The following is a 26,541-nucleotide window of genomic DNA, read 5'->3' as shown; positions in this document are numbered from 1 at the left end:
AGTAAAGAAATTGCAATACTAAAAGAATGATTTAAAAGAGTATCCCGTGAACAAGAAATGCATTTCAATTGCCTTGCAAACCAGGCGTGGCAAATCAAAGCCTTTGTAAACAACAAGAGAAACTTGAGTAGAGAAATAGCAAGGCAAGCAAGATGACTCAAAAAGTATCCAGTAAACAAGTGCACGCTTCTTGCAAAAATTCTTGAAAAAAGAAGGAAAGGGGTAAGTGGCGAAATTTACAAACACTGACTCATGAAGTGTGTGGCAATGGCAGGGCTGGAGACAGTGAGTCATATCACAGGCCAGTGCACAAGCACAAAGCAAATTATCTTGACTGGGGAAGCGAAATTATCCAGTGCCAAGTGCCCTGGACCAAGAGCTAAGCAGATTAAAAACAATCCAGCAGCTGTAGATACAAGCCCAGGCATGATTTTGCCTGTGTATGCAAGCTCTGATGGTGAAACTAAGATTTGGCATTTAACTAAACTACAAAAATCTTGCATTGTTTACATAATATTCAGCTAGGCTGACTTTTAATTTTGCTCAAAGCATAACCTAAAGTTATTGACAAGCTAGTGCTTTAAGTCTGTTTGTTGAATTGTAGCTTAATAGTTAATTACCTTTTTTGTTCTTCACCAGATACGGCTCCAATAACTTCAGTCTTTTCTTTTCATATCCCTTTTGTGTTATATCTCCTGAAAAACATAAAACAAGTAAAGTTTAGGGGTTTTGTGTCACAAAACAGCACATGCAATTGCATCTAACTAGCAAATCACTTTTTAAATGCAAAAATAAACCGATACTTTTTTTCAAACATTTATTTCGCTGCTTGGTCCAAATAAACCCCTACATTATAGATCAGGATAAGGTTATATATAAGTTTTGTGTAACAAGTTGGGCTTGATTAATAAATGTGGCATTGCCTAAAGGTAAAATAAAAGAAACTGCAGATTTTTTTCTTATAATTACTAAACAACTGGTAGAATAGCAGTGGCCCTCGAGTTTTTTATCGATTATTTAACTCTAGTGGCGAAAACAATACATCAACGGCCAATGCTTTCAATGGGGCAAGTTCAAGGAGTCTAATTTTTGTTTCACAATGACCTCTCGTCCTCACAGAAGCCACTTAAGACATGCTCAATGGGCAATAAGGAGGGCTATCGGAACAACAGAAGGCACCTCAACCCTCTTCAGCAAGGCGTAAGAAGGGAAATCTTAAATCACAAGACGGTAGCAGTTGGCACTCTACAGGGTCTGGCTTTTTTCATTAAGAATTAGAACAGAAAAAATAATAGCAAAAAACTTCGGTATAGAATTAGATTTTGATCTAATACTTTGGTCTAAATAAACATTTTTTTAAATACTAAATCTATATATATTTTGTTTTAGAATTTTTTCTACAAATAAAAACATGTCATTTAAACATCAGGGACTTTACCTTCGTTATTAGAAAAAAGCCTTGTAAAGGGAATAAATAGCAACACTGATGGTTGTTAAAAAGTAAAGAGACACAGTTTGAAGTCACTTGGACAGTAATGAATCAATATCAGACCCTAAAACAACACGTTTTTAAAAAGCTGTTGCCCATAAAGGAAAATTGATTTGACAGCTTTAAAACCCAAGACAAACATGGCCTTAACAGCGCGAATATGGTCGGAAATTTACACCACATGGGTCCGTCCCAGTACAAACAAAATGTCCAATGTTGGGTTTACTTAGGCACGAATCATTCCCCACTAGACAATGAATCACACCCGGGCCTGTATAAACTCCGACCGTTTGACCAGCAAAGCACGGAGCTTGGCGTCGCGCCAACACCCTAAACTTATCGCCAGCAAAATCAGAAAAGCCGCATTTGGATCGCGGTCGATGTTGAATTAGACAAGCTTGAAAAGCAAGGTGTAGGCGCCCGATCTAATTACCTTGTATAAACAGTGCCGTTTTGGGACGAACAAAAGAAACAAGCCGGTTTCTGTTGAGGCTCGCATAGCCGGCAGAATTTACCGCAATAAGCTACGCGCCGTTACGCGAAATGACAGAGACAATTTCAACCCGGAAATTGGCCGATTTGAAACTGAAACCGCTACTGAAAGCCCAACTTTGTCAAGCGGCCGTTCCGCCTATGCAACAACTATGAGTGCGATTTTGGTAAGAGATGACTGCACTCGCTAAAATTCGTCGAATTCCCATCGGAAGGCGGCTTTATTTTGTCTCTAGTGGAGTTCACATCCGATCTAATGAGCAATGACGTTCGTTGAGGCCACACACAGCACGCCAATGCCATGGGTGTCTCACCCGACGACTGAATTATAAGTTAGAGGAATTGGAGCAACTATAGGCGTGTGTAATCGGTATTGACGGCTCACTGTCACAGCAAGCCAGTGCACCGCTGTAATAAAATATGGTTTATAAACATTAAAAACTTAAGCAAAGATACTTATCAACTTAAAATAGAAGGCAAAGACACTTCAAACTGAATAATATAGCATTATTTCGTTTTGTGGTGCAAAACTGGTACTTATCCAACATATTTGTATTGTAGGATAAAGTCATATTAGAAAAAACATCTTTTTAATAAAGAATAAATACCACTGGCGATACAGGATGTTAGGTGATCAATCGCATTGATGCCTTGTGGCGAAAACGAATTTTCTTTCTACCAATGAGCAGTAGCCGTTAAAATTTAAGCAACAGTAGCACCCCAAATTTGCCAAACATACCCGAAAATACCTGTTTTTTTAAAGATTCATAAAGTTTTCATAATAATTAACCCGGCAACAACGTCATGTCAAAGATATAGTGCGCGCTAATCCCTCCACCACGCGTGTTACAAGTGTACTTCGCTTGTGACGTCACAAGGCACTTTCGGCTAACTGCAAACGTCATCGTGTATTAGTCACGTGTGGACTTATCGGCGCTCGCGTCAAGCGAAAAAGTGTCGACGGATTTTGGTCGGTCAATCGCCTGCCCGACATGCGTCTTTAGAAAGGTTGCCTCATGTAACGACGAAGAACGTGTTATCGCCCGTTCCAGGTTCTGCAAGTTTTTATTTGGACGTTTACAGAACGCGATGGATTATGCAAGGGCGGCAAATCTCGGATAGCAGTCACGGGCACATTTCAACGAAAATACAAGCTTTTTTTCGGAATTACATAACCTCCTTCAATGCAAGTGGTGAAAACAAATTTTTAAGTGATAAACCGTTTCAACATAAAAAATTGGTCGCAAAAAATATCCTGTATTGGTTAAATGCGCAAATAACCGTTTTGAATTGTCAATTTCTCTGAAAAATCTTACTTGTTCCCCACTTGCCTTTCCAAGTTAACCTCTACACAACAATAGGCTTCACCACACCAACCTACATATTAAAACCGGCGCCAAAATATAATAATGTAGGAAGGACGCCCAGGCAGTTTTAACAAGGATTAGGGCTCCTACAATCAATCGTGCTATTGCGCCAACGGAGGGATAATAAACAGAATAAGGTGCGGTCATGCCGTAAATCCAGCAACAATAGACGGGAGAATCTGACACAAACGAGACTTTTCGGGGAAATTTAAATGCCTGTTGCCTGTTGAGGTGTTTTATCGTAAATCTAAAAGCTGATTTGTGATGGCGCGCAATTTAAAAGCTTATTTGTGTTTGGAAGTAAAACTCTTCCCATGGCAGATTCTGGAAAAGAAAATACACGAAAATCAAGTAGAAAAGTCTTAGAGGCTTTATTTTTAACGGATTTTTCATTTAAAGCATCGGATAGTTGTCAAAAAAACATTGTTGAAAAACGGCCCGAAATCACCGACAATTTAAAGCATTTCAACAAATACTGATTTTCATTTTATCGACTACTGATTTAAAATTACATCTAAATTGTATTCGCGTCGAAACAATCGAAAAAAACTGCGCCGAGAATTTACAGCGCATAGCAATTACGTGGCAGCTTGAAAATGGTGATAGGTGAAGGTGAGTTGTCGGCAGGGCAAGAGACGCCAGAAATTACGAGCAAAGGTGCCCGTCAATCGATAAAATACGTCAGCGCTTCTACCGGCTGGTGATGATGTCACGTCTCGAATCGAATCGGCCGATTCAAATTGGCGGGACGGCGAAGTCGGTAGCACCGCGGACGCCAATCAGCCGATTGCGTATTGATTTTATTGGCGCTGCCGCAAGGGTTGGTGGCGACGGCCATTGACAAAATCGAGACCGGGTGCTTTTTGTATGACGTGCTGCATTAGACGAAATCGCAAAAGCTGCGTTCTCAATGCCGATTGTAATAGTGTAAAAATAAAATAAAATGCTCGTAGCTAAGACCCTTCTAGAGGCCCATTAAAAACCTAATCCCAAAAAAGTTTGATGCAATAATTGTCACTCAGTTAATATTTCCTTAAAGTTTTTTTATGAAATATTAATTAATTCTCTTTTATAGCTGTCAATATTCTTTCCCTGTAGTTTTTACAAGTTTAATGTGACATTCAGTGAGTTTAAAGTAGTTGGAGTAATTAATTAAGGGTGGAGCAATTATTATTTCTTCAAAATACACCAAAGTTGAGTGAACATGTCCAATTGTACAAAGGTTGTTTATTAATGTCACTAAAATTATATCTATATTATTTCTTTTTGTTTATGTTTTTGGTAAAAGTTATGTCAAAAAAACACCCCTTTATGTTTGTTATTTTAATTTCAAATAAAACTATTTGCAAACATGTAAACTTGACAGTTAACATTGGCAAAAAATAAACAAACATTTAAAACAATATTATTATTTATACCTTCAAAAACAATGGTGTTTTATAATTGCAAAGTGGTTTAACATTAGTTTGTTTACACAATAGCTGACAGGTAAATGTTTGTTTACACAATAGCTGACAGGTAAAAATATGCCTGGTTGCAGCATTTATTTGTAATATGTCTGTGTTTGCTTTTGTTTTTGCATTCAGAGGCTGTTGTATAACAGATCAATTTACTTAAAGGGTAAATGTTGTACCGATTTACAAACAAACTACAGTTTTTTAGAAAATACAATATTGGTTTTTAAAACAGGAAAGTGCACTGGAAATTGAATTTCCCTTGACAAGCTGAAAAAAATGGCAACACATCAACCTCCTTGTGTGCAACAAACTGAGTAAAATTATCCTAAACCATCAACAAGTCATACACAAATTTTTAACCTTTTGGTCTGACTGAGGGGCATCGGGTTTAAGTTTAATTTTAAACAAACAATTAAACTTTCCTAGTTAAAGGCAATAAGCACATCATAACACTTTCATCATTTTAATTTGGAAAACTTTTCAAATATAATACGTAAACGTATTCAATGAGCGCACATAAACAAAACAACAAAGATAGCAGTTAAACAGATTTGCTTTTGTCTAAAAACAAGAAAATGTGGTATGTTGTTTGTTTAAAACTGTAAAATTAACAGATTTTATTACTTTTTAAATCAAATTATTCCACAATACAGTTTATATAGAGGTTAACAGTTACACCGCATAAAATGAGAACATAAAAGAGTTATGTGATTTGAAGATGTGTTCTAATGCCTCAAGGCATATTATTAAATTTGTTTTGTTATATATCAGTTTACATAAGAAACAGAAATACTTAATGGAAGTATAAAGTACTCTTACATAAAAAAGCATTCAACATTATTTCAAATTTCGAAGCAGCTAAAAGTTCTATTTAAAGATTTTCAATAATAATTAATAGCAGCTGAATATCATATGTGATTTGAAGCTCGTATTACATTTGATAAAAATAGATGCTCTGTGTGATGTGTCCAAGGTTTAACACGGGCAAACTTGGAAAAAATCAAAGAATTTTTTTTAGATCAAATCAAGACAATATTGTAAGGCAGGCATTCTTAAACTAGGGTACGTGTACAAGTTTTGGGGGGTTCATGAAGGTCTGCTAATTTTACTTGGTTTATGACTTTAATTTTTGAGATCATCTCAAAAAAATGTAGCTGACTATGGTCCATGCGAACCAAAATATTTTTTAGGGGCTTTTATTAAAAAAGTTAAAACACCTGTATTGCGGTTTTAAATGGGGTCACATGATTTAAAAATGATTTCTTAGTTTTGTGGCGTTTTGTTGCCCATCTGCCTATCATGCCATGTCTAAAAAAGTAATTGTTATTTACCAAAGTGGTGCTGGTCTAGAATCCTACCACAGCTTTCAAACAATTATTACATCAACGCACAATTTTTTGGTTAGGGTGCGGGTTAACATTTGGGTGTGAGTGGGTTAACTATTAATATATTTATATTTAATAATATTACTTAACCTAAGTTTTCAGCAAGTAGTAATTATAAAAAAAATTACCTTCTGAGATTTCAATATCCAGTTCAGCAAGCTTTGCTTTCACCTCCAACGGAATGCTCACATAGTTAACTTGTGGGCTCGACATGTTGAGATTTAAAAGTTAAAAACAAGACCAGGCAATGTTGATCACAAATAATCCACTTGCTTTGATTTGACTGGTCAGAAACTTTTTGAAAAACTACTCAATTCGAGGGCACATAAAATCCATTTCCCAAAACTCTTTCTGCTAGTAAAAAGGGGGTATCAATTTTCAGCTATCAGGATTTAAAAAAAGTTACAGCTTAAACACTCTTTGACCTTGAAATTGAACATATATATATATATATTACTACATTGTTAAAAAGTTATGATTGAACAAGAAAACGATTCTACCAATAAACGAATAAAACCGATTTCATTGACACAAAATACTTAAATTTCATGTTTCTATATTTCAATAAAACAGCGACTACCTGGCCCGCTAAAAGCATTATAATAATTCCAAATAAGGGTTTAAGGTTTAGCTATTTTCTCACGTTGAATCACTTCACAGCCGGCAGTCACATGCTGAACCAATCCCAAACCCAGCAACGCATTCAAAGAACTGATTAAAAAAAGAAAAACGCTATAGGAAAAACAAATTGCTCTCTGCTGCCGTTAGCGTTTAACGCTTGATATATTAACTGCCACTAAAGAGCACTATGTGTCAATGGCTAGGGCCGTGGTTGTACAAACCAGTGCTTTTCGACCTTTTTTGTTTTGGTGAACCCTCAAAGTTCTTGTGACGAAATCATGCAACCTGTTTATTTAAAAGGTAAACTGAGGTAAAAAAAGCGATATGCAAAATCAATATCATCATGTCAATTAAACCGAGCGGAGCTGCAGAACACTGTCGATGAGAGTTCGATTATGCTGCAGGCTGCTTGCGATACTATTGCATGTCATAAAAAAGCATTCAGACAAACTTGAAAAGTCAAATATTAATGGTTCAATAAAAGTTTGTGAAGCACCCTTGTATACCTTTTCATACTGGTGCACCCAGGGGCGCCCGTAGAAAATTTTCCAGGGGGGGCAATCAAGGACGTAACCAGAAAATCAAAAAGGAGGGTCATGAATTTTCAACTTAGGGAATTCACCTATTTTTCGTCTGACGTTAATGAATAATGACGTTATAAAACAGTGACAGTATGACGTCATAGAATGGTGATTGCAAGACGTCATAAGAAAACTAATCAGAAACAGCCAAATACGATCAGCAAAAGCGACCACGTGCGTCGTTAACAATCCTGTCAGCTGCGAAACCACAGTGTGCAATAGTTAACTTCATGCGAAAAATAAACCAAGACCGTGAATTACATGTGATTAATTGTGGTAGAATCATACATAATTCGACTATCAGAAGCGCAGTTTTTAAGTTCCATGAACGGAACTAGCGCTAAATTACAAGCACGCCTTTCACCACATGCAATACTAAACGAAGATCGGTTTTCCCGGGTGTTATCTTGTCACATTTAGCGCAACAATTGCGCCGAGCTGTGCTAAGTCAGCTAAATTACAAGCTGTGGTTAAGGGGAAAAAAGTTTTGTCCATTGCACACTTAGCCCGTGGTCTCAAAATATGCTTAAAGAGCATAATTTTGCATTAACCATCATTACATAAAAGTGAAGACTTTGAAACGCGCACGACAGTCTCCATTATACCTTCTTTTAAGAATCTGCTTCAGTTAAACAAATGTCGATGTTACACCAACATCGGATATTAGCGCAGAGACCGAACAGCGAGGAACATCAACATACTGCGCCTAATTTGACGTTTTTTAGCAAGAAAAAAGAAAGAAGGTTTGACTTAGCGTTGTCAGTTGTCGAATACACCCTTGCTAATTAGTCAACCTAAACAAATAACGAAAGAGAAAAACTATCCGAACAAAAAACGATAATATCACTTACAAAAAGAGCGGGTAATAACTCCCACCCCCCTGGATACGCCACTGGGGGCGATGGATGATGTATAATATTGTTAACCTTCATAAGTGATACATATAACACTTAATACTAATAATCGCATTTTGAAATTCCAGGGGGGCAAGTGCCCCCTCCTTGCCCCTCCGCGCGGGCGCCCATGGGTGCACTCCATGCATATTTTGGTGCAACCGCACACTGCACACCGGTTGAAGAGCAGTGGAATAAACTATAAATAATGGCCCGGCAGCGTTTTTTTACACCGAGGACCGATTTAAAACCTAAATTTTATCACGAACCGCTCTTCAACAATCAACAAATGATCAGTAATGAAAATTTGTTACAACTTAGGCTAAATGAGAGACTTAAACTTAGTTTGTCGTAGCAAGGAAGAGAACAGATAGCATATAGTTACGTCATTGAAAAACCTACAATAATGTCAATATAACAAGTAAGAACTGCAAGCCAACACCTGGAAAAATATGAACCTACAGGCCGGTTACTTGTCTAAATTGTGTTTTTTTACGGAAAACGTCGACTTTCAAATAACTCTTATTTTCAAATAAAATATTAAAATTCTTACGTACGATCGCGACTGTAGCCTATATGTACGAACAACACTATAAGAAACAAGTTTCAGATGTTTAGTATTCACTTAACGCTTGAGACAAGTAGTCTATACATTATTGCTACAACGAGAACCGAGGAAAACATACAAAATGATCATTATTTTTGAATGCTTGAAATAGGCTAGGATACAATGCTAAATGGCACTATGTGGCAAGGGAAAATTCAGGATTTTTGTTTAGAGAGGCATGGAAATTTTAAAGATGACGTCATAGCATGACGTTACAACTTTATGTGAATTGCAAAACAATTACGATTATTTTGTTTAAATTGAAAAGAAGACGAAAGGCATTGAACAGACAAAATATCCGCATACGTTTATATAGGCGCCTAATTCCACAATTTTATATTTTTAGAGAAATTGCAATGTGTAGATGCGATTAGTCTGTAGGTTAAACATATCCTAATGCACAGCGGCTTTAGGCTGAAAATATTTGTGGACCAGGCCCGGTCTTGTGGTAAGATTCGAAACTAAGCCTTAGCCAAATATTTCACAAACTTTGTGCTTCGAGAAGTTCTCAAGTGTGGCGCGAAATGATTTGTAATTTTGTAGAAGAGCAGTATTACACGTAGGCCTAGTCTAGTCATGAAAATGTCGCAGATTTTCATTACTTTCGTATCTAAACTCGAGAAAAAATTTAGTCAAAATTAGTGAAAAAACTTTTGGTGCGACGCAAGTCCAACAAACTTCTTCTATAAAAACTTCTGATTTAAAGGATCGCAGTGCTAACATGACAAGGCTCTAAAATTAAATTCTAAAATGTATAATGTGAACGTTTTAAGTTGCAGCACAACAAACGGCGTTTACTGGGCAATTGTGAGCCTGTGCTATTTTACAGCCTGATTTGCTATTTTAAAAATTGCGAAATTCCGTAAAATGAACAAGCTTAGTCGTTAAAGGACTGGTTGACTTGTACTGTTGCATACTGCTCATAATTAAAAGGCCAATCTTGCACAACTACCCATAAACTTGGCCCCTCATAAAGCTACCGCATACAATAAGAGATCCTTAAATTCCGGTAATCTGTTTGACATGAGTGTGTAGTTGCTTGGAAAATACCCTTTTTGAATGTCGGATATAAATCTTTTGAACCACGGACTTTAGTGAAATCCCCCTGAAATTGGAGAGCCTTTTACTATATGTGCAGTCGCAACAATTTGACCCCGAAAGGTGCGCGTTTATCCCTATTTGTTACACGGTAAAAGCGGTAATTTTCTAGGAGCTGTTTATAAGTTAATTTTAAGTTTAATGGAATAATATCCATTTTAGTTAAAATGCCATATGTTTACGTTTTAAATTGCTTCGGTTTACTGCTACTTTATAACCGCTAATTTTTATGTTTATTTGGAAGGATAATTAATTAATAAATACGAGGTGAGCAATGAAAAAACTTAGATCAAGTGACAAAACTTAAGTTTTATTTTTCAGGGTAGATAATGTTAGCATACTTTTTACCAGAAACTAATGATGCCACGTTTGCCTAAGTGCAGTGTTTTGAGTTTTCAATCAAAATTTGTTAAAAATATTTTCAGACCTTTGTGGTTATTTTTGAATTAAAGTAATTTCTGTGTAATTTCTGGTATAAACAGAGGGTGTACAGCGCCCGCAGTTCAATGCAAATGCAAAGTTCCCGTAAGGCGCCGCCTGATTAAAAGTTCTGTTCGTCATCCGATAACAATGCTGAAGCAGAAATCGGTTTCGGGGCTTTTGTACGTCACGCATCACAGGAAACAATGGGGACGTTAAGACAACAAGAATGTCGAACTTTGTGCATCTATGAACGCAAAGCGTATGATTATCGACGTGGTTTTTCATGAGTACGAGAACGTAACAGACATCGTTGCATTTTCAAGTTGTATGTGTAGGTCGTACTTGGTTGTAGCAAAGTTATGGCGTTGGTCGCTGGTATACATTTTACCGAGGCAAAATGAAACTTAAGCTTTTGTATCAGACAGAAGGACGGACAGACAGTCAAAATGCAAGCCAAGTAAACTTGCTAGCAACTAGAACTAAAATACCAGAAAAGCAATTGGCAAAATTGTTTTTCAATTTTGTTTTCTGTAAGCTTTGTCATTTTGAAGTCACCAATATCTGTAGGACAGTTTCAACACTATTTTTTGTTTAATGTCGGGAGCGCAACACTCTTTTTAACCTACTGACTTCGCAATAACAAACGCAAATACTTTTATAACGCGCGGACCTGGACACAGTTTGTGATATAGCTTGTTTGAGTAGACAAATATTTTTGTTAACTTTCGAAACTTCTATACACAAAAAAATCAATTCTCCTGAACACCTATCTTATGGATGAGTTCGATAACCTCAGTCTAGAAAGCAAATCGATCAAGCTGGAAAACTTGTGTGCTAAAACGTTTTTTGAGTCGTCGCCGACTTGCGTCCTTTCAGTAGTCACCGATTGCCTACCTAAAATATACTACGAGACGGTTTGCGGAGATTTTCTCCTGTCCGGATTAGACAAATTGCGGCGGCCTAGAAAGGTTTTTGTTATTGTGCTAACTCGGTGGTCGATCTAGTTTACTGTGATATCACAAATCTGCCCTTTACGCACTGCTTGCATGTAGTCTAGTCGTCTGATTTTAAACACCAGAGACTGTCAACAAAGTTACGACTAAATACTAAGGTAATGGAACCAAACAGACGTAAACTGTAATAACCGAATTTCTGTTTCGTTTAAATGGTTTTTATGTGGGACAATTCTGTTCAACTGAAATAGTTTACTTGTTGACCAAAGTTGCGCTTTACGAAAATATACATGTTGTCAAAATTCCCATAATTTGCATACAGGGTTCGTATTTAAGCAAAACAGCTGTGTCGGGTCAAGATGCGACCTGAAAATCGAAGAAAAAGTTTACGAAACCGTGATGTTTTGACATTTTTTAAAGGTCACGTTTGTACCAAACGTACTCGAGGGTCGCAGTCGTGAGAATTGTTTGCCTTGGGTTTTTTTGACGGTTTGAAATATTTTAAAGGATAAATCAAAATTGCACAAAGTCGAATTCGCTATTGAGAAGAAACGAAACGGCTTTGCGATATCTTGGTACATTAAGATTGCCGCTTTGTCGATGACTGACCAACATTATAAATAGGTTTAAATAATTACACTGTTGCTACCGGGCATAGCACAATACGGTCTCTGTTCTGTCAATTCTCATAATAGTTCTTTAACACATAATGTCATACAGGCGTAACCGCCAAAACGGCACGTCAAAGTCAAAAAGAACACTTTAATATTACGTTTTCCGAGAAGCGACTACGATAACCCGTGACATTTTCAAGATCCTAATCGGCAAAAAAGTACGAAAAAGAGTGGTCAAATGGGCAAAATGACAACAGGGCCTTTATGAACTTTGAGCAATATGAGGGAAACTGGTATTATAAAGCCTAGATTTTAATAAGTTGTAACCCAACAACATTTAAAGCACCATTGCCATCTTTTATCGAAACTCACTCTCCGTTTATTATAGTTTATCGCAACAAAGCGACGCGTTTTTAAATTACCTAAAACAGGGCATAGACCAGCCCATGAGTAAAATACAGCCAACCAAGCAATTTAATCTGGCCCGCGGCTTATTTTCCCTAAAACACATTTTTCGATATTTGTTACGCTAATTTGGCAACACTTTTGCAATTCTATCCAAGCCTGTTATTCAATAAAATATTCAGTATGTCGGTGAGTCACATTAGTGAAAACAAACGCGACTTTTATGTGTTTGATTGTAACATATATATATAACCCACTCTTTCCAGGGCACGGATCCATATCCCCGCAAAACTATTTTTCGCCTGTTTTTAATACTAAAATCGAAATCGTTTCGAGCTTCGCGCAAATCTCATCTGTCTTTCTTACATGTGTAACTGTATTTGGCATCGTTACAGACAAAAAGCGTTTCGTATACCGCGGCATGCATGCCGTGGCATTTCGCGACATATCGTAAATTGTAAAGGTTAAGTCATATAGATGAATATTTGCCAACCACGTATTGTTTGGATGAGTTATATGGCCCTCTCTTGTTATAGTGTATATCCTTTTGTTGATTGTGTAGGCTGTAAAGTCGAAGGCGAACCAGGACTCGACAGAATCCTCAAATTGAGCGCAGCCGGAGTCGGCCTAGATTTGGACTCGGGTTGTTTTCAACCTACTTTTTTTTGCTTTTTTTTGGTGGCAGTTGTTGGGTCAACGGCGCCCACAACTTGACAAATGCCAATATTTTGAGCATTGTGATCTGTGCTAAATGCGTCACGTCACCCTTTAAATCTAACTTTAATTTGCATTTTAAACCAAACAGGAGATATTTTTCAATCTTGTTAATTTTACGCTAAACATATCTGTGTTTTGTCTCATCCAACTTTCTGCTGCAGTCATAATCCGGTTCTGGAACATAATATAAGCAAAGCGGGAGAGAAGTGGACCCAATGTTTTTAGTGTTTAAATGACTCGTGTCATTAGTATAGTTGTCACCACACTGAATGACACCACAGGTTTATTTTAAGCGATATCTCCGAATCCGTGACTGGTCAAAGGAAACCGGAATGCCAGCAAACGTTAGAAAAGTGACGTGTGAACTCAATACGATAAAACGATGATGTCATTTGCCGTTCAACTCGACCAAGCCAAGGTGCTTTTCCGCACTTATAAAGTTGTTAGGATTTTCGCCACCCCTTGTGCTGGTAAAGAGGATGCGATTCGATTTGGATTACGATAGGACGTTGGTGTCCGGTTTCGTAGATTTTCGGTACGGAAGCGTGAGTCAGTTTCGTGAATTTGGATCTGAATGAAAGGCGTGGACAAAGTGAATGCTAATCTATGGATAAAATAGAAAGGATTTTTAGGTTTACTCAAACAAAATGCTCTGAAATTAAACATTCGAAATTTAACTAGCGAATAGACTTTAATTGCAATCCAAATTATTTAAAATTGCATCCAAACTTAATTGCATCCAAATTTAATTGCATCTAAATTTAATTGCATCCAAATTTAATTGCATCCAAATTTAATTGCATCCAAATTTAATTGCATCCAAATTTAATTGCATCCAAATGCAAGAACGAACCAAGGGTTGTGTAAGGTACATAAAATACAAGGGTAACTCAAATTTTATAATACGAAGAAAGGCTTTCAAAATTTTAACTGGCTTCTGGAAATACATTAATGTGGAAAAGTAATTTAATTGAGCCATAAAGTTCAATTGCGTTTAACTATTCCAGTGCAACGGTTCAATTTTAGCACTAGTTATTTCATACTTCAACAATATTTCGCTTTATTTTTGCTGCACCATGTAATGCTTGCGTGTGATAACCGACCGGGACCTAAAAAACACCGCAGTTAATGACGATGACGTGAAACGAAGAAGTTTATCGGGGCACAGACGCAGTGTCTAGACTCCGGCCGGCAGAAGGGGCGATTCTCAGCGTCCTTCGTGACGTCACAATCGACAGACCGCGAAGACGTTCGCCTCGCGCGTTGCCAAAATTGAGCGGCGCGTGTTTTCCGACTTTTTGCGCGAAAAACTCGCCTGATGCTAGTTCGCTTGCAGCTATATGTATAAAGGCGTGGTGACGAGTTGGAACAGACAGTGCGCGGTTCGGCGGCTGATGATATAGTTTCTTCACGAATTGCAATTTCGTCAGAGGTTACGAGAGGTGTTGTCGAAGACACATGCGCAATTCAAAAGTTGTGCAATATTGCTGAAATACGGCGTGGGCGCAGTTTGGCCTATAAATTAGAAAAATGGATTTTTAAAAGCGTGGTAAGCTTCGCGTATTGCAATTTTCATCAAAGTTTAGTTAGGGCAAAGGTTATATGCACACAGTTCAGACGTTGCTTGGTTCTGCTGAAATACAGTTCAGAAGGAAGAGTTTTAAAGCGTGGTTTTCATGGCGTTTTGTAAATTCCCAGGAGACATGGAGGCAAGCGTTGTAGAGGCATCACAGCAATTTGTGAGTTTTGTAACAAACATGATAAAATGTGGCGCGATCGCATTATGGAGACCGATATATAAAATATGAGATTTAATTAGGGCAAAGGTAAAGTGCGGACTGCGCAGTTAAGACGTTGCCTGGTTCTAATCAAATACAAGGAAGAAATTTAAAGCGTGTTTGCGCGGCGTTTTGCGATTTCAGAAGAGATTACGACAACTGTTGCAAAATATATAAGCACAAAGGGTAAAATGAAGGATATAATTCAAGCGGTCATACTAAGTTGGTATCGACTCAAGCAGTGGCAAAAAACTCACAAGTGCTTTCTTAAATATTTAAACAAACTGCAGTCAAAAACCAAGAGAGATCGACCGGTCGACCGGTCATGTATATAGCGAAGTTGCAAATTGTTTTAGGTGAACGTTGCTTTCGCAGTTTTAGGCAATTTACTAAAGCTTTTAATGTCGCGGTGAATACAGAGTGTTTGTTAAAAGCGATGATTAATGCACTATGGCGCCAACTAAAATAGGGTTTAATCTGCAAAATATATTAAATCTAAATGAACATAACTTTTGTAGTTTAGGCAATTTAGTTTTCTTTTGCTGTGAATTCAAAATTTTCGTAAAAAGGGATGATTAATGTATAGTATGGAAGTCACTTAAAATTAAGTTTAATTTTACAATTGTAATCGCTCACAATAAAGCTTTGTATTGTAGCCGTCGATCAATGCATGGTCTGTTCAATTCCATAATTGTCATAGCGCTCTTTATACGGAAATAAATCGCGCGGTAATTTGTGTGGGCGAGCTTCGATTCGCAAATAGTTGACACCCGAGCTTTAAATGATCGTGGTATTTTACGCGCCTAAAAAAACTTAGAAAAAACGTAGAAAAACTCTAGACGACTGGAAAAATTTATTCAAAGGGGAAGGCAGAGAATATCCTATGAGGTCATTTTAACATTTTTAGATTAAAAAGCTATAAACGCGACTCTCGTGCGTTTTTTACCTGTTTCTGGTTATCAGTTGGCACTGTATAAAGACAACTTTTATACAATTTGTCTTTATACAGTGCCACCTGATTCCTCTATTTAGAATTAGACAAATACGGCCATATACAAAGCTGGTTATCAGTTGTATGAGAAAAATAAATCGGAAACAAAAGTCGGTCCTTGGCTAGTCAAGATGTGTATAGAATCAAAAGTAAGTGAAGACCGTCTCACTTTATCGGTATGACTGTGACGGTAGACTTATTTATTGAGCTTCATAATAAATGACAGGGCTTCGAGTATAATATTTAAAACCGACAAAACAAGGATTAAATACCACGTTTGTGTTGTGAATTATATGTATCCGAAATGAAACAGCACAGTGCCACAGAACGGCAGCCATTTATAAACTGTTTGTTAGGATATTATTAAATTGGGCTATGTGCAGCACAAACAAGTCTGAGTAATAACATTACAAACTTGAAGGGCTTTGGGCATGCAACTGAAAATAGGCATCGTTCTGTGAATGTTAGGAAGTCTATTCAGACAGCTGAATAGTAAAAACACCCCCATTTTAAACAACACTTATAAACAGGGCAGTTTCGACCCCGAGTGAAAAAGTCGCAATGGAAATTCCCCCACATCGAAGAACACCCACACAATCGAAATGTTTTCATTACACAAAAAAGTTTTACAGTCATTTGTCGTTTTTAATGCTTCCGAAATTAACATATCCATTGGCAACAAGTAGATTCAAAGCAAATTTGTCAAGATTTCATAAAATGGTACAACGTATAGCTTAGGCAAGAATGGAAAATTAGTTTTAAATTTGAAAGGCTGCAAATATGCAACTGATAATGTTGGCATCGTTCTGTTAATAATACGTACTCTTATAGAGTAGACAATGAATGTCCAAAAAAGTTTTGCAACGCAGCACACCACAAGCAAGGATAATATCAATTAGAAATGGTAATATTGTGCAACTACACGAGACAACTAAATGTTACATGCTTTTGGTTGACGGTTGGAAATCTGAAGAGATACAATTGCATCGGATGTATTTCCCCCGCCGTCTAATCGCTTATTGGAAAGTTCTATTTCTCTTGCACGAACGGGGTTTGCAGGCAAAATTGCTGCCCGTGGACTTGCAGGCAAAGCGCATACCCGCCGTGGGCGTATTTGCTATGCAATCTGGATGGTAATTTCATCGCATAATTGGTGTTGGGAAGTCTGATGCATGTCATGCACGAAATAGAAAACCATGTCGTTCGTAGCGAGTAAGTCGAATCGTAGATGCTTGCAACGGAATGTGAGTTGCTCGTCTCACGCGAAATTTAAAGGAAATACACGAGACTAACTAAACCTTGTACAGCACAGCAAACGCTTGTGCGAGAGGATATTTCGCTCTGGTTAGGGACTGACTTGATTGAAATAGCAAAACTACCCTCGTAATGCGCATTAAAATAGGCTACTCAATTCAGCAATCGTTTGAAAGAAATTTCTACGTAAACCTCATATTGCGTTCGTCTTTATTAGCAGCTGACCGACAAGTTATTGTATTGTTAAGTCTTTTTAAAAAGTTATGAAACAAACTGTTTTTTTATTCGCTGTTATTTGTGCTTGAGATTTCACCCTGGATTTATGCTTTCGGCATCCATGTTTAAAACACCAAGCTCACATTATATGTTTCAGCTAAAAACGACTGTAAACATATACAAAAATAAGAAAGAACTTCCGAAGTAACATAACGCTAGAACAAGCGAAAAAATGACAAATGCGACGCGAACTTCTACGACGGCGATGGAAAGCACCTGCCAGTACTTTTTCGGTTTGGATTCGACGACAGAATGTAACTCCTGTACACCGCTACAGCAAGCCGGTATCCTATCCTCGGGGTAAGTTTATACTCAAGGCCCCTTACTGTGTGGTAACGTATAACTCATATAATCTAAAATCGGACTCTCCAAACTTTTCTGTCTGCTACCGATTTTACCTTTTTAAAACTTTGGGCGACCCTTATTGTCTGATATAGGCTACACAACATACAACCATGACGATGGTTTTCACGTTAATTTCGAAATTTGCATATTGATATTTTATATAGATGTAAACACTTGATGTGATTTGAATATTGACTTACTCGTGACCCCCAAAACCTGTTCGTTGCACAGTCGCTACCCTGAAATTTGGGCAGTTTTTCTCTAAAATTTTTTATAAATTTGCCTGTTATGAATAGTTAAACTTACTGGGCAGTGTTTTAGTTGATTTTTTTCACAAAATGCGCAAAATGGCGCCATTTTTAAAATTAACCCTAAAATTATATTAATGCATTGTCGCAGTGTTTGAACGGTAAAATATACCATGTAGTGGGTGCTTAGTGAAACTTAGGGACTAGGGACTCTCGAAAGTCAATAAAGACTACGCAAGTTCTCCCGAGTTCTATGCGTAGTACCAAATTCGTGAGCGATAAATCCATTAAACTATTGCTGGTGGATGCGTTATTTTAAAAACCCTATCAAGGGATAACTGTACATCTATGTTATTTCAGTTGCTTATAGATAGGTGAATCTGTTTAGTTGATTGGGGGTCGGTAGTCGGAGTCGGGTTGTTTTTAACCGATACCGGAGCCTTGGATGAAACCCCTCTTAGGTCGAAACACTATAGGCACTAAAAACCGAAATAGCATCCCCGAATTTAAAATATAGTAGAGAGCGCGAAAATCAACTTTGGAAAACACCTCAAACTAGTAAAAACACCCCCATTTTAAACAACACTTATAAACAGGGCAGTTTCGACCCCGAGTGAAAAAGTCGCAATGGAAATTCCCCCACATCGAAGAACGCCCACACAATCGAAATGTTTTCATTACACAAAAAAGTTTCACAGTCATTTGTCGTTTTTAATGCTTCCGAAATTAACATACAATTAGGGTAGTAATAAATGTTACTGTTTATTTACTAGTACGCCACCACCAGTCTTCCTGTGCCTCGTATGTCACCTCTGCGTGATCTTGGCCGCCCTCGTGCTCGGCCGCGTTCTCTACCGCCTCCTGTTCGCGCCGCTCGACCTCTACCGTGACCTTGGCTCGGTCGGCTACGTTCACCACGATCGGGGCGAAAAGCGGGAAACCTACGTTCGTCGGACTCAGCAAAGGAAGTGAGTCAGCGAGGAAGTTTACGATTGCCGTTTCTAACCAAATGACTGGCGCTAGTTTTTCTGTTGTCGGACCCTGACCACTTTCATTGGTGGTAAACAAGTCGCGATGAGACCAGTCATCACGGAGAGCGCGATTGTGTGCTGGTATAACTCGATGATTCGGACATCAATTTACATTGTCGCGCCAAGTAGCGTTTTATATTTCTAATTTTACTTGGTCACGATAATTTCCAGAAAAACTTAGAATCAAGGACACAGTTCATTTATCTAACCTAATCAGTAAGAATTACACTGCTGTTCCGACGCCCTTTTCTTATTGTAATGTACACACGGTTGTACTTGGAGAATTCGTCCATAATCTCGATGATTCAATACAAAACGCGTCAAGGTTTTAAACTGTTTTCAATCGCAGAAAAGTGGGCGACATTCCTCCAGTGTTCCCGAACGGCTGGTTTCGCTTGTTGGACTCGCGTTCGTTGGCAAAAGGTCAGGTGAAGAGCGTCTACGCGTTCGGTGAGTACCATTAGAATTGTTTTTTAGTCGGTTTAGTCGACTAATGGTTCAGTGCGCTACATAATAAAAAAAATGTAGTGGGGACAACTATTCATTATTATATTTAAGAAAAAACAAAAACAAACTGCCTAAAAATTATATTTTTTAATAAACTGCTTTGATTTCAACAGACTCGACAAAATAGTTTATTTTTGATTTATTATTAATTTTATTCTCGTTTATTTATTCGGCGATTGTAAGTTAGGGGTATGTTGGAAAATTAGCCCAACATGGCATGCGTACGTGTTATCCAGCACGGGCCTATATAACGTGCAGTGTTGTTCCAATCCAAACCCTATACGATGTGCTGTCCTGTACAAATAAATTATTGACGCCGCTTCGGAGCCTTCCCAAACAATAATTTGACCAATTATACGTAATTGTGACGTCACAAAATGTCACCCTTATCAACGCAAGGGGACACTTTGTCTGGTGCGCCGGTGTCTCGGATGCGACCTTGTTTACCTGCCGGGCGATAAGCAACCAAGATGACGTCAAAAAACTCGTAGCGTTTTGAACAGGCAGCGTTTGCAAGATTACATGAACTATTTACAATGATGCAACAAAGTTACGTACTGTTAAGTATTTCACGATTAAAATGCCATGCTTGTTTGAGATATTGCAAACTCTTTATATTTGAAATGATTACAACGCTACTTTAACACTTTACAGAAACCGTAAATTTCTGACATACCTATGTTTCTATACTCCCTACTTTAAAGTAATCCTTTGGGTCTCATAAATAAATAAATTCCAATCTTCAATGTATAGCGCCATAACAAGATTTTACAGGTTGGAATTAATATAGCTAACGTGCGGTTTTTTTGAAGCACCATATATCTGTTTACTGGCGCTGCCCGAATCTGTATAGTAAACTCAGTCGTCGACACAAGACCTCATTCTGCTGTAAAGCGAGTCTCAGATACGGTTGGGACTACCACTAATGTATAATTATAAGAAAAATAAATGTACCTCTTGGTCGGAAATTCAATCAGACACCGATTTGCATCCAACCAGGGGTTCAGTACCCAAAATGTTTGAGCTGTTTATTACTAAGATTAGCAATCTGGGTTAAACGCTTTGTTATAAAAAAAGTTACCACAGACGTGTTTCGCCATATGCTCTTATCGTTGTAGATTGCTCCCCACTCAATAAGCGATGACCGACATGCAAAAGATGATGTCATTTCACATTAGACATTGTTTCGTTTCTGGCGTCGGTTTGCGACTCGTGATTTGGCGAGGAAATTTCAAAGCGTGCGAATTCGACTTGTTGTGCCTTGGGGCCCGACAGCAAACTTACCGCAAAGCTGTCAGCCTGTAGTGTTTTTTCGACAAGCTGAAGCTGCAAAAAGGTGTCTTGAGGCATTAAAAACTACGCGCTCGAACGGCCAAAAGATTTTTTTAACAAATTAAGAACCGTATTAATAACAATGATTTGGTTTTCTTTGACAAAATGTGAGGGTTTCGATAAAAAAGAGTCGCAAAAAGAGGAATCTTTCGGCTGTAAAAACAAACGCACTCGAATGGCGAAAAGTTTTTGAATAATTTAAAAACCGTGTTGATAAAATTTCTTTGGTTTTCTTTGACAGAAAGTGTGTTTTCGAAAAAAAAGAGCCACAAGAAGAGCAATCGTGCGACAGTAAAAAACATACACACGGTAAAGACGAAAACTTAAATTTTGACCCGTATGCAAGACAGGAATTCATCTTATCTCAGGCGATGGCTACAGACAACTTATGCGTTTGGCAAGAAACCGCGAAAGTCATGTGCGTTCATCGCGACACCTTCGGCTGTGAAAACCCCACGTTTACAGGGAGCGGTAGCAAAAGCTTGGCCACTCCTTTTTTGGTTCGCAAACAAACGCGTGACTGTCCGTACCGTACACAGGCAGTCCGGTCGTACCATCGTTGCTATGGTCTAATGTTACATAGGCTTATTTATGTTATGCGATCGTCGGAAATGTGAAACCGTTTATGGTTAACCGTATTTTGCTCCACTGTTGTGTTCGGGGATTTCGCTGGGACTCGGCGGGCATTTCTTCTTATCTTTCCCGCAAGATTTGCATGGAATTTCAAACGCACCAACGTAGAGGTTTACGTCATTAAACATATAAGCACGTTTCACTATGATTTTTAACTCCTAAATATACAAAGCGGTTATACGCCTTACTTCAATACTTCCGTTTTATGCTGATACTATGGTGTCAATTTCCTAATTTATAAAATGGTCAAAACGCTAGTTAGATACAAAAAATACAGAAAAAGTTTTATAAAAAAATCGTTCATGGTAGGTTATACATTGACAGCAAAGATTTCATGGTTATTGCAGATTTCAGCACCAATCGTAAAATGCATTTATTCTTTTTAGGGGAGCATCTGGCGGTTTTTCGGAACAGCAGGGGGGTGGTGCGGGTGCTGGATGCCTACTGCCCCCATTTGGGGGCCAACATGGCCGCCGGGGGTAAGGTGGTCAACTCAGATTGCCTGGAGTGCCCGTTTCACGGGTGGAAATTTAGCGGCGAGAATGGCAAACTGGTGGACGTTCCCTACGCTAAGAAAGGTGAGAAAAAGGAAACTTATGTGTGATTTACTTTTGGCAGTATTGTATTGGATTGTCAAAGTTTTGCGATTGTTGTCAAGTGGTCTTCTAAGAGCCATGCATAAATTCAGACATACGATAGTACGACATTTAAATAAAAAAGAGGATATAAAATTGGGGCCTACAAAATTTTTATTTTAAGCTAATACATATAAACAGATTGGTAAAAGTAAAATACCCTAATACTATCAAAGACACCAATTTCAATAAGGTATTTTTACGGGTAATAGTAATGGAAATTTCGATATTTCCTTTACAATTTCATATGGAAGTGTTTTTTTTTAAATCCAAGCGCATCAAAAATAAGCGTGAGAAACGTTTAATTTCGTGCGTCCGCTTTTGGCAGTAAAAATATTTTAACTTTTATATCAAGTCAAAACATAGAAGCATCTGCACTCTCTTATACTTGTTTTTTTTTTAATTGTTTAAATTTTGCACTATTGCAAACTCCTATAAATAAAGTCAAGACAATTTCAGCGCCTTTCTCAATGCCATTGCCCAGTTTGGTGTGCCTTGGTTTGGAGCTTTTCTTCTATTTTCTCAAACAATTTTTTTGTTTGCAGTGCCCAACTTTGTGTCGGTTCAAACATGGCCGACCTCGGAGGCGAACGGAGTGGTTTACGTTTGGTATCACTGCGACAAGGTGGAACCGCAATGGCGAATGCTGGAAACCAACGCGTTAAACCACTTGAAGTACGTCGGCTGTACCGACCACATCATCAACTCGCATATTCAGGTAAGTCACTGAAAAAAATTGTTTTCGATACGTTGTTTTTCCTTGAGGAAATCGAAAATTTTTTTGTCGAGATTTTAATGGATTCTATCCTATATGTAAAAAATGGCGCATATCAGTGAAAGGCGAAAATGATTTTTGTGTTGTGAACGGCGAATACTTTTCTTTATTTTTATTGCAGTTAGTCAAGAATCACAAAAACATCCGATTTTTGCATACTATGACCTATGGGCACTTTCATTGTTTAATTATAAGCCACAATGCTTTAGTATGGAATAAATGTTCACTGTTCTTCGTGTGTTTTTTTTTCGGTTGAGTGGGTCGCAACTTGAAAAAACACCATAAGCTGCGGCCCAATTAGACATCTTGCCTAAAAACTTTAATTCAGTTATTGCTTTCTGTCCTCCGATTAGTTTCTAACCTCTCGTTTAACTTGGCCAGGACATCCCGGAGAACGCCGCGGACATTGCTCACCTGGATCACCTCCATAAACCGGTGATAGGAAGCGATGTGGAACAAACCAACCACTCAGTCGTCAACAACCTTCTCAAGCACGACATCAAGGTCGGTTTATGTTGAATTTGCAAAACGGTTTTCACGCTCGTCGAGTAACATGAGATAAATAAAACCTAATATATAACGCAAAGAAAGAAACGTACTTATACGTGTTCAATATAAAGTTGTTTGTCTAACAGGATTTAACAAGCAATGTTGCCATGATAGCTTTTAGACGTGCTCCACTCTGAGTCTGTGTAGTTCAGTTGGTATAATGCCGCAGGGCCAGTTGTTTTTCTAGCCTACCTCGCTTTCCTCTCGATCCACTGATTTTGTTAGTCTGGCTTCAGATATACTAAAATAAAGACTATTTTTGTTATGGCTTCCGGTATAGTAATATAACGCAATGATGCTTTTTGAACGCAATTTTAAACAAACTTCCCCCCACTAAATGCTCACCGGAGACTACGACTAATCATTACTTCAACCGAAAAATACGACTTTTTTTAAATAGCAAAGAGTTCCAAACTTTTAGAAAGGGAGCCGGCTGCCTTTTTCGCAAGTGATTTTAGTCTAATGAGTTATAAAGGTTAAAAATTACGAAATCCTTTTTTATAGCACTCAATCTATTGGGATAGCTTAAATTTAGTGCAATACATAACATTCTTTGCCTACAATAATTCGATCAAAATTAATACGAATCAAACCTACCAAAGATTTTATGGTGTTAGTGTCGACTGTAACTCGTCAACTCAATTGTTGCATCACACAGGCGGCCTGGAGTCCCTCCAGCAATCCAGGAGAGAAGCATCTCTCTTCCATGAGCATTCAGGACGACATCTTTCTTCAGCTCTTCGGAGTAAAGCTCCACGTCGTCAGACTTTTGTTTTCCATCACTCAGGTGCGTCTTGGTTCACGAAAAAAGTGCTGTTGCTTAAAATTAAAGCCTCTTCAAGGAGTTGTTGATAACATTTGTAGATATTCCTGTGTAACTCAACGTACAGAGCAGTGCTTGTTCTTAACCTGCCTTGAATCAGTTTAAATAATCAAACTATTAAAATAATTTTTACAATAAAATGAGTATGACTGATGGAACAGAAATATATACTTTGATTAATCTTCATTAATGCTTTATGCATTCTACCTGAGTGTATTAAACGTATTTAAAATATTATTTGTGTGAGTAAAATTTATATAGTCCTAGAAAAATATGTGTTGTTTATCTTTATTCGATTGAAGTGCAATGCTTCGCCATTAAGTGTTTAATTAAATTCCATTAGGCTCTTTTGTTTTTAGAATAGAACAATGTGTAACTTGTCATTTTGACATATAGAAGCGTAGCGATTGACTCGAACATTTGTAATCGACATTTTTTAACAGATCGGTCCGGGTGCTGTCCATATTCACGTCAAGACGCCATTTTTTAACGGCTTAATGGTTCAGAACATCACCTCGTTGGAACCACTGCAGCAAAAACTCGGCCATTCCTTTTACATTTCTCCCTGGGTCCCTACGTTTATCGCGAAAACGTTTTTTCTTCTTGAAACCACACAGGTGTGTTTATCGCTAGAGGAAAGATTCAATGGGCGCCATTTTGTGGCTGAAATTTCTTCTTTCTTTTTTTACTCTAACTTTCGCTACTACCACTAGTTTACTCAACAAGAACTCGGTATTTTTTACATGTAGGTAATTACCACTATAAGGGTAATTCAGCATTTTTTTTAAATAACGAAGGATGCTATCATTGTCGTTTAAGCACAAAATGGTGTCCAGCCTTTCAACTTGTTTAAGCACAAAATGGTGTCCAGCCTTTTCAACAACGTAGCCTACGTTGTAATTTACATTAAATTGTGCTATTTATTTATTAGTTGATTGCAGAATAAATCTATACTTTTAAGAGGTATCACGTAAGTTGTTCTAAAGGGGCAACAATACTAAAAAGGTTAAGGACCACTGCTAACAAGTCAAATAGACGGGGCTATTTGACAAAAGTAATGTATAAATAAATTAAGTCTTGAGAATATTATAAAGTTAGAAAAACCCAACACTTAAGTTTTTTTCCGGGTATAATTTTGCGAGAGTCCGGCCCAATTGACTTGAGTATAGTCATTTAGAAAATCTCAATATTAGTCCTATAACAAACTGATGGTACAATATTTTTACATCTGACTATGAAATATATTGATGTGGCCTATAATACGGTACCGGTACCTAAAAACGATTTTGGGTTCACCGCAGATTGAGCGCGACATCCTGATGTGGAACAACAAGACGTACCTGCGCAATCCAGTCTTGCTGAAAGAGGAATCCACCCTCGCCAAGCACAGAAGGTGGTATCAGCAGTTCTACTCAGAGAATAGCCCGAGATTAAACAAGCAGGGCAAGCTGATTCTTCCAGCCAGGCCCGACTTGGACGATTGGTGATTTATCCGTCGTTCGCATTTTTACGCCGGCGTTTTTCGTTTTTTTAGTGCTGCTCGCCTCCGCTCGAAATTGTTCGGAGCGACAATATATTTGTCCATAAGATGCTTGGGATTCGGTATGATAACTATACATTCTTTTCGGCTGAATTGTGTATTATAGTTGAACTGTGGCATAAATTAATGATGTTTAAACGCAAGATAGGTGTGCTATTGCAATAAACACAGAAAGCCAAATTTATTTGCATTGTAATTCAAGAGCATTTAAGAGAAGAATGTAGACGCTGTTTTGCTTATCCTTTTTGTTTATAAAACAAAACTTATGGCAATTTAATTTCAAAATATTGGCCTTTACAGAAATGAATGTATATTTTAAACTGTTTGTTCTGCCGCGTTTTTTATTATTTATTTGAAAATAAAATAAAAACTCAATACAGCATTGTGTAACGTAAATGTCAGTGTTATAAACAAGTCATTTTGAAATGACTTAATTCCCAGTCAAGTCTTTTTGAATAAATAACAAGTCAAGTCCCAGTCCAAGTCATCAGTTGTGCAAGTCAAGTCCCAGTCCAAGTCATCAGTTGTGCAAGTCAAGTCCCAGTCAAGTCATAATTAGAGCAAGTCAACTTCAAGTCACGTCCTTGTCATAAAAATAAAACGATAAACTATTGGAACTTTTAAACTCATACGATTAGGAGAAATAACTGAACTAAAAAATAAGAAAAAACGTAACATATAGGAAGCAAATTGTTTTACGTGCAACCATTTGAATTAATAGC

At 37.7% G+C, this 26,541-nt stretch overlaps 3 protein-coding genes across 3 annotated transcripts in view; 2 read left to right on the top strand and 1 right to left on the bottom strand.

Moving 5' to 3' along the window:
• The window catches only part of LOC146133416 (disco-interacting protein 2 homolog C-like), a 61,634-nt gene extending 55,231 nt beyond the window's left edge, over positions 1–6,403 (bottom strand). Inside the window, exons 1-2 of the mRNA XM_083397288.1 lie at positions 6,319–6,403; positions 621–695 (exon numbers count right to left, since the gene is read on the bottom strand). Of these exons, the coding sequence (XP_083253414.1) occupies positions 621–695; positions 6,319–6,403 (160 nt within the window). The remainder of the gene's footprint in view (positions 1–620; positions 696–6,318) is intronic.
• Positions 1–26,541, top strand: part of LOC146133404 (uncharacterized) — a 280,938-nt gene that overhangs the window by 79,116 nt on the left and 175,281 nt on the right. The window lies entirely within an intron of this gene.
• On the top strand, positions 16,048–26,148 carry LOC146133415 (cholesterol 7-desaturase nvd 2-like). Its single transcript, XM_083396444.1, has 9 exons — positions 16,048–17,701; positions 18,768–18,962; positions 19,375–19,475; positions 21,884–22,075; positions 22,678–22,850; positions 23,289–23,411; positions 24,115–24,243; positions 24,723–24,896; positions 25,581–26,148. Exons 1-9 carry the CDS (start codon positions 17,574–17,576, stop codon positions 25,764–25,766), a joined length of 1,401 nt encoding a protein of 466 aa, XP_083252570.1. The 5' UTR covers positions 16,048–17,573; the 3' UTR covers positions 25,767–26,148.

The sequence above is a fragment of the Ascidiella aspersa genome, chromosome 9 (genome assembly GCF_963924565.1).
Source record: "Ascidiella aspersa chromosome 9, kaAscAspe10.2, whole genome shotgun sequence".
NCBI lineage: Eukaryota > Metazoa > Chordata > Ascidiacea > Phlebobranchia > Ascidiidae > Ascidiella > Ascidiella aspersa.
Note: the sequence above shows the minus strand (reverse complement) of the source record. Positions and strands in the feature narration are given on the sequence as shown.

Excerpts from the sequence above, each read along its gene's own strand:
- LOC146133415 (XM_083396444.1), top strand. The coding sequence starts at position 17,574 with ATGACAAATGCGACGCGAACTTCTACGACGGCGATGGAAAGCACCTGC. Across the intron at positions 17,702-18,767 it reads GCCGGTATCCTATCCTCGGG|TACGCCACCACCAGTCTTCC; the intron begins GTAAGTTTATAC and ends TTTATTTACTAG. Across the intron at positions 22,851-23,288 it reads TCATCAACTCGCATATTCAG|GACATCCCGGAGAACGCCGC; the intron begins GTAAGTCACTGA and ends TAACTTGGCCAG.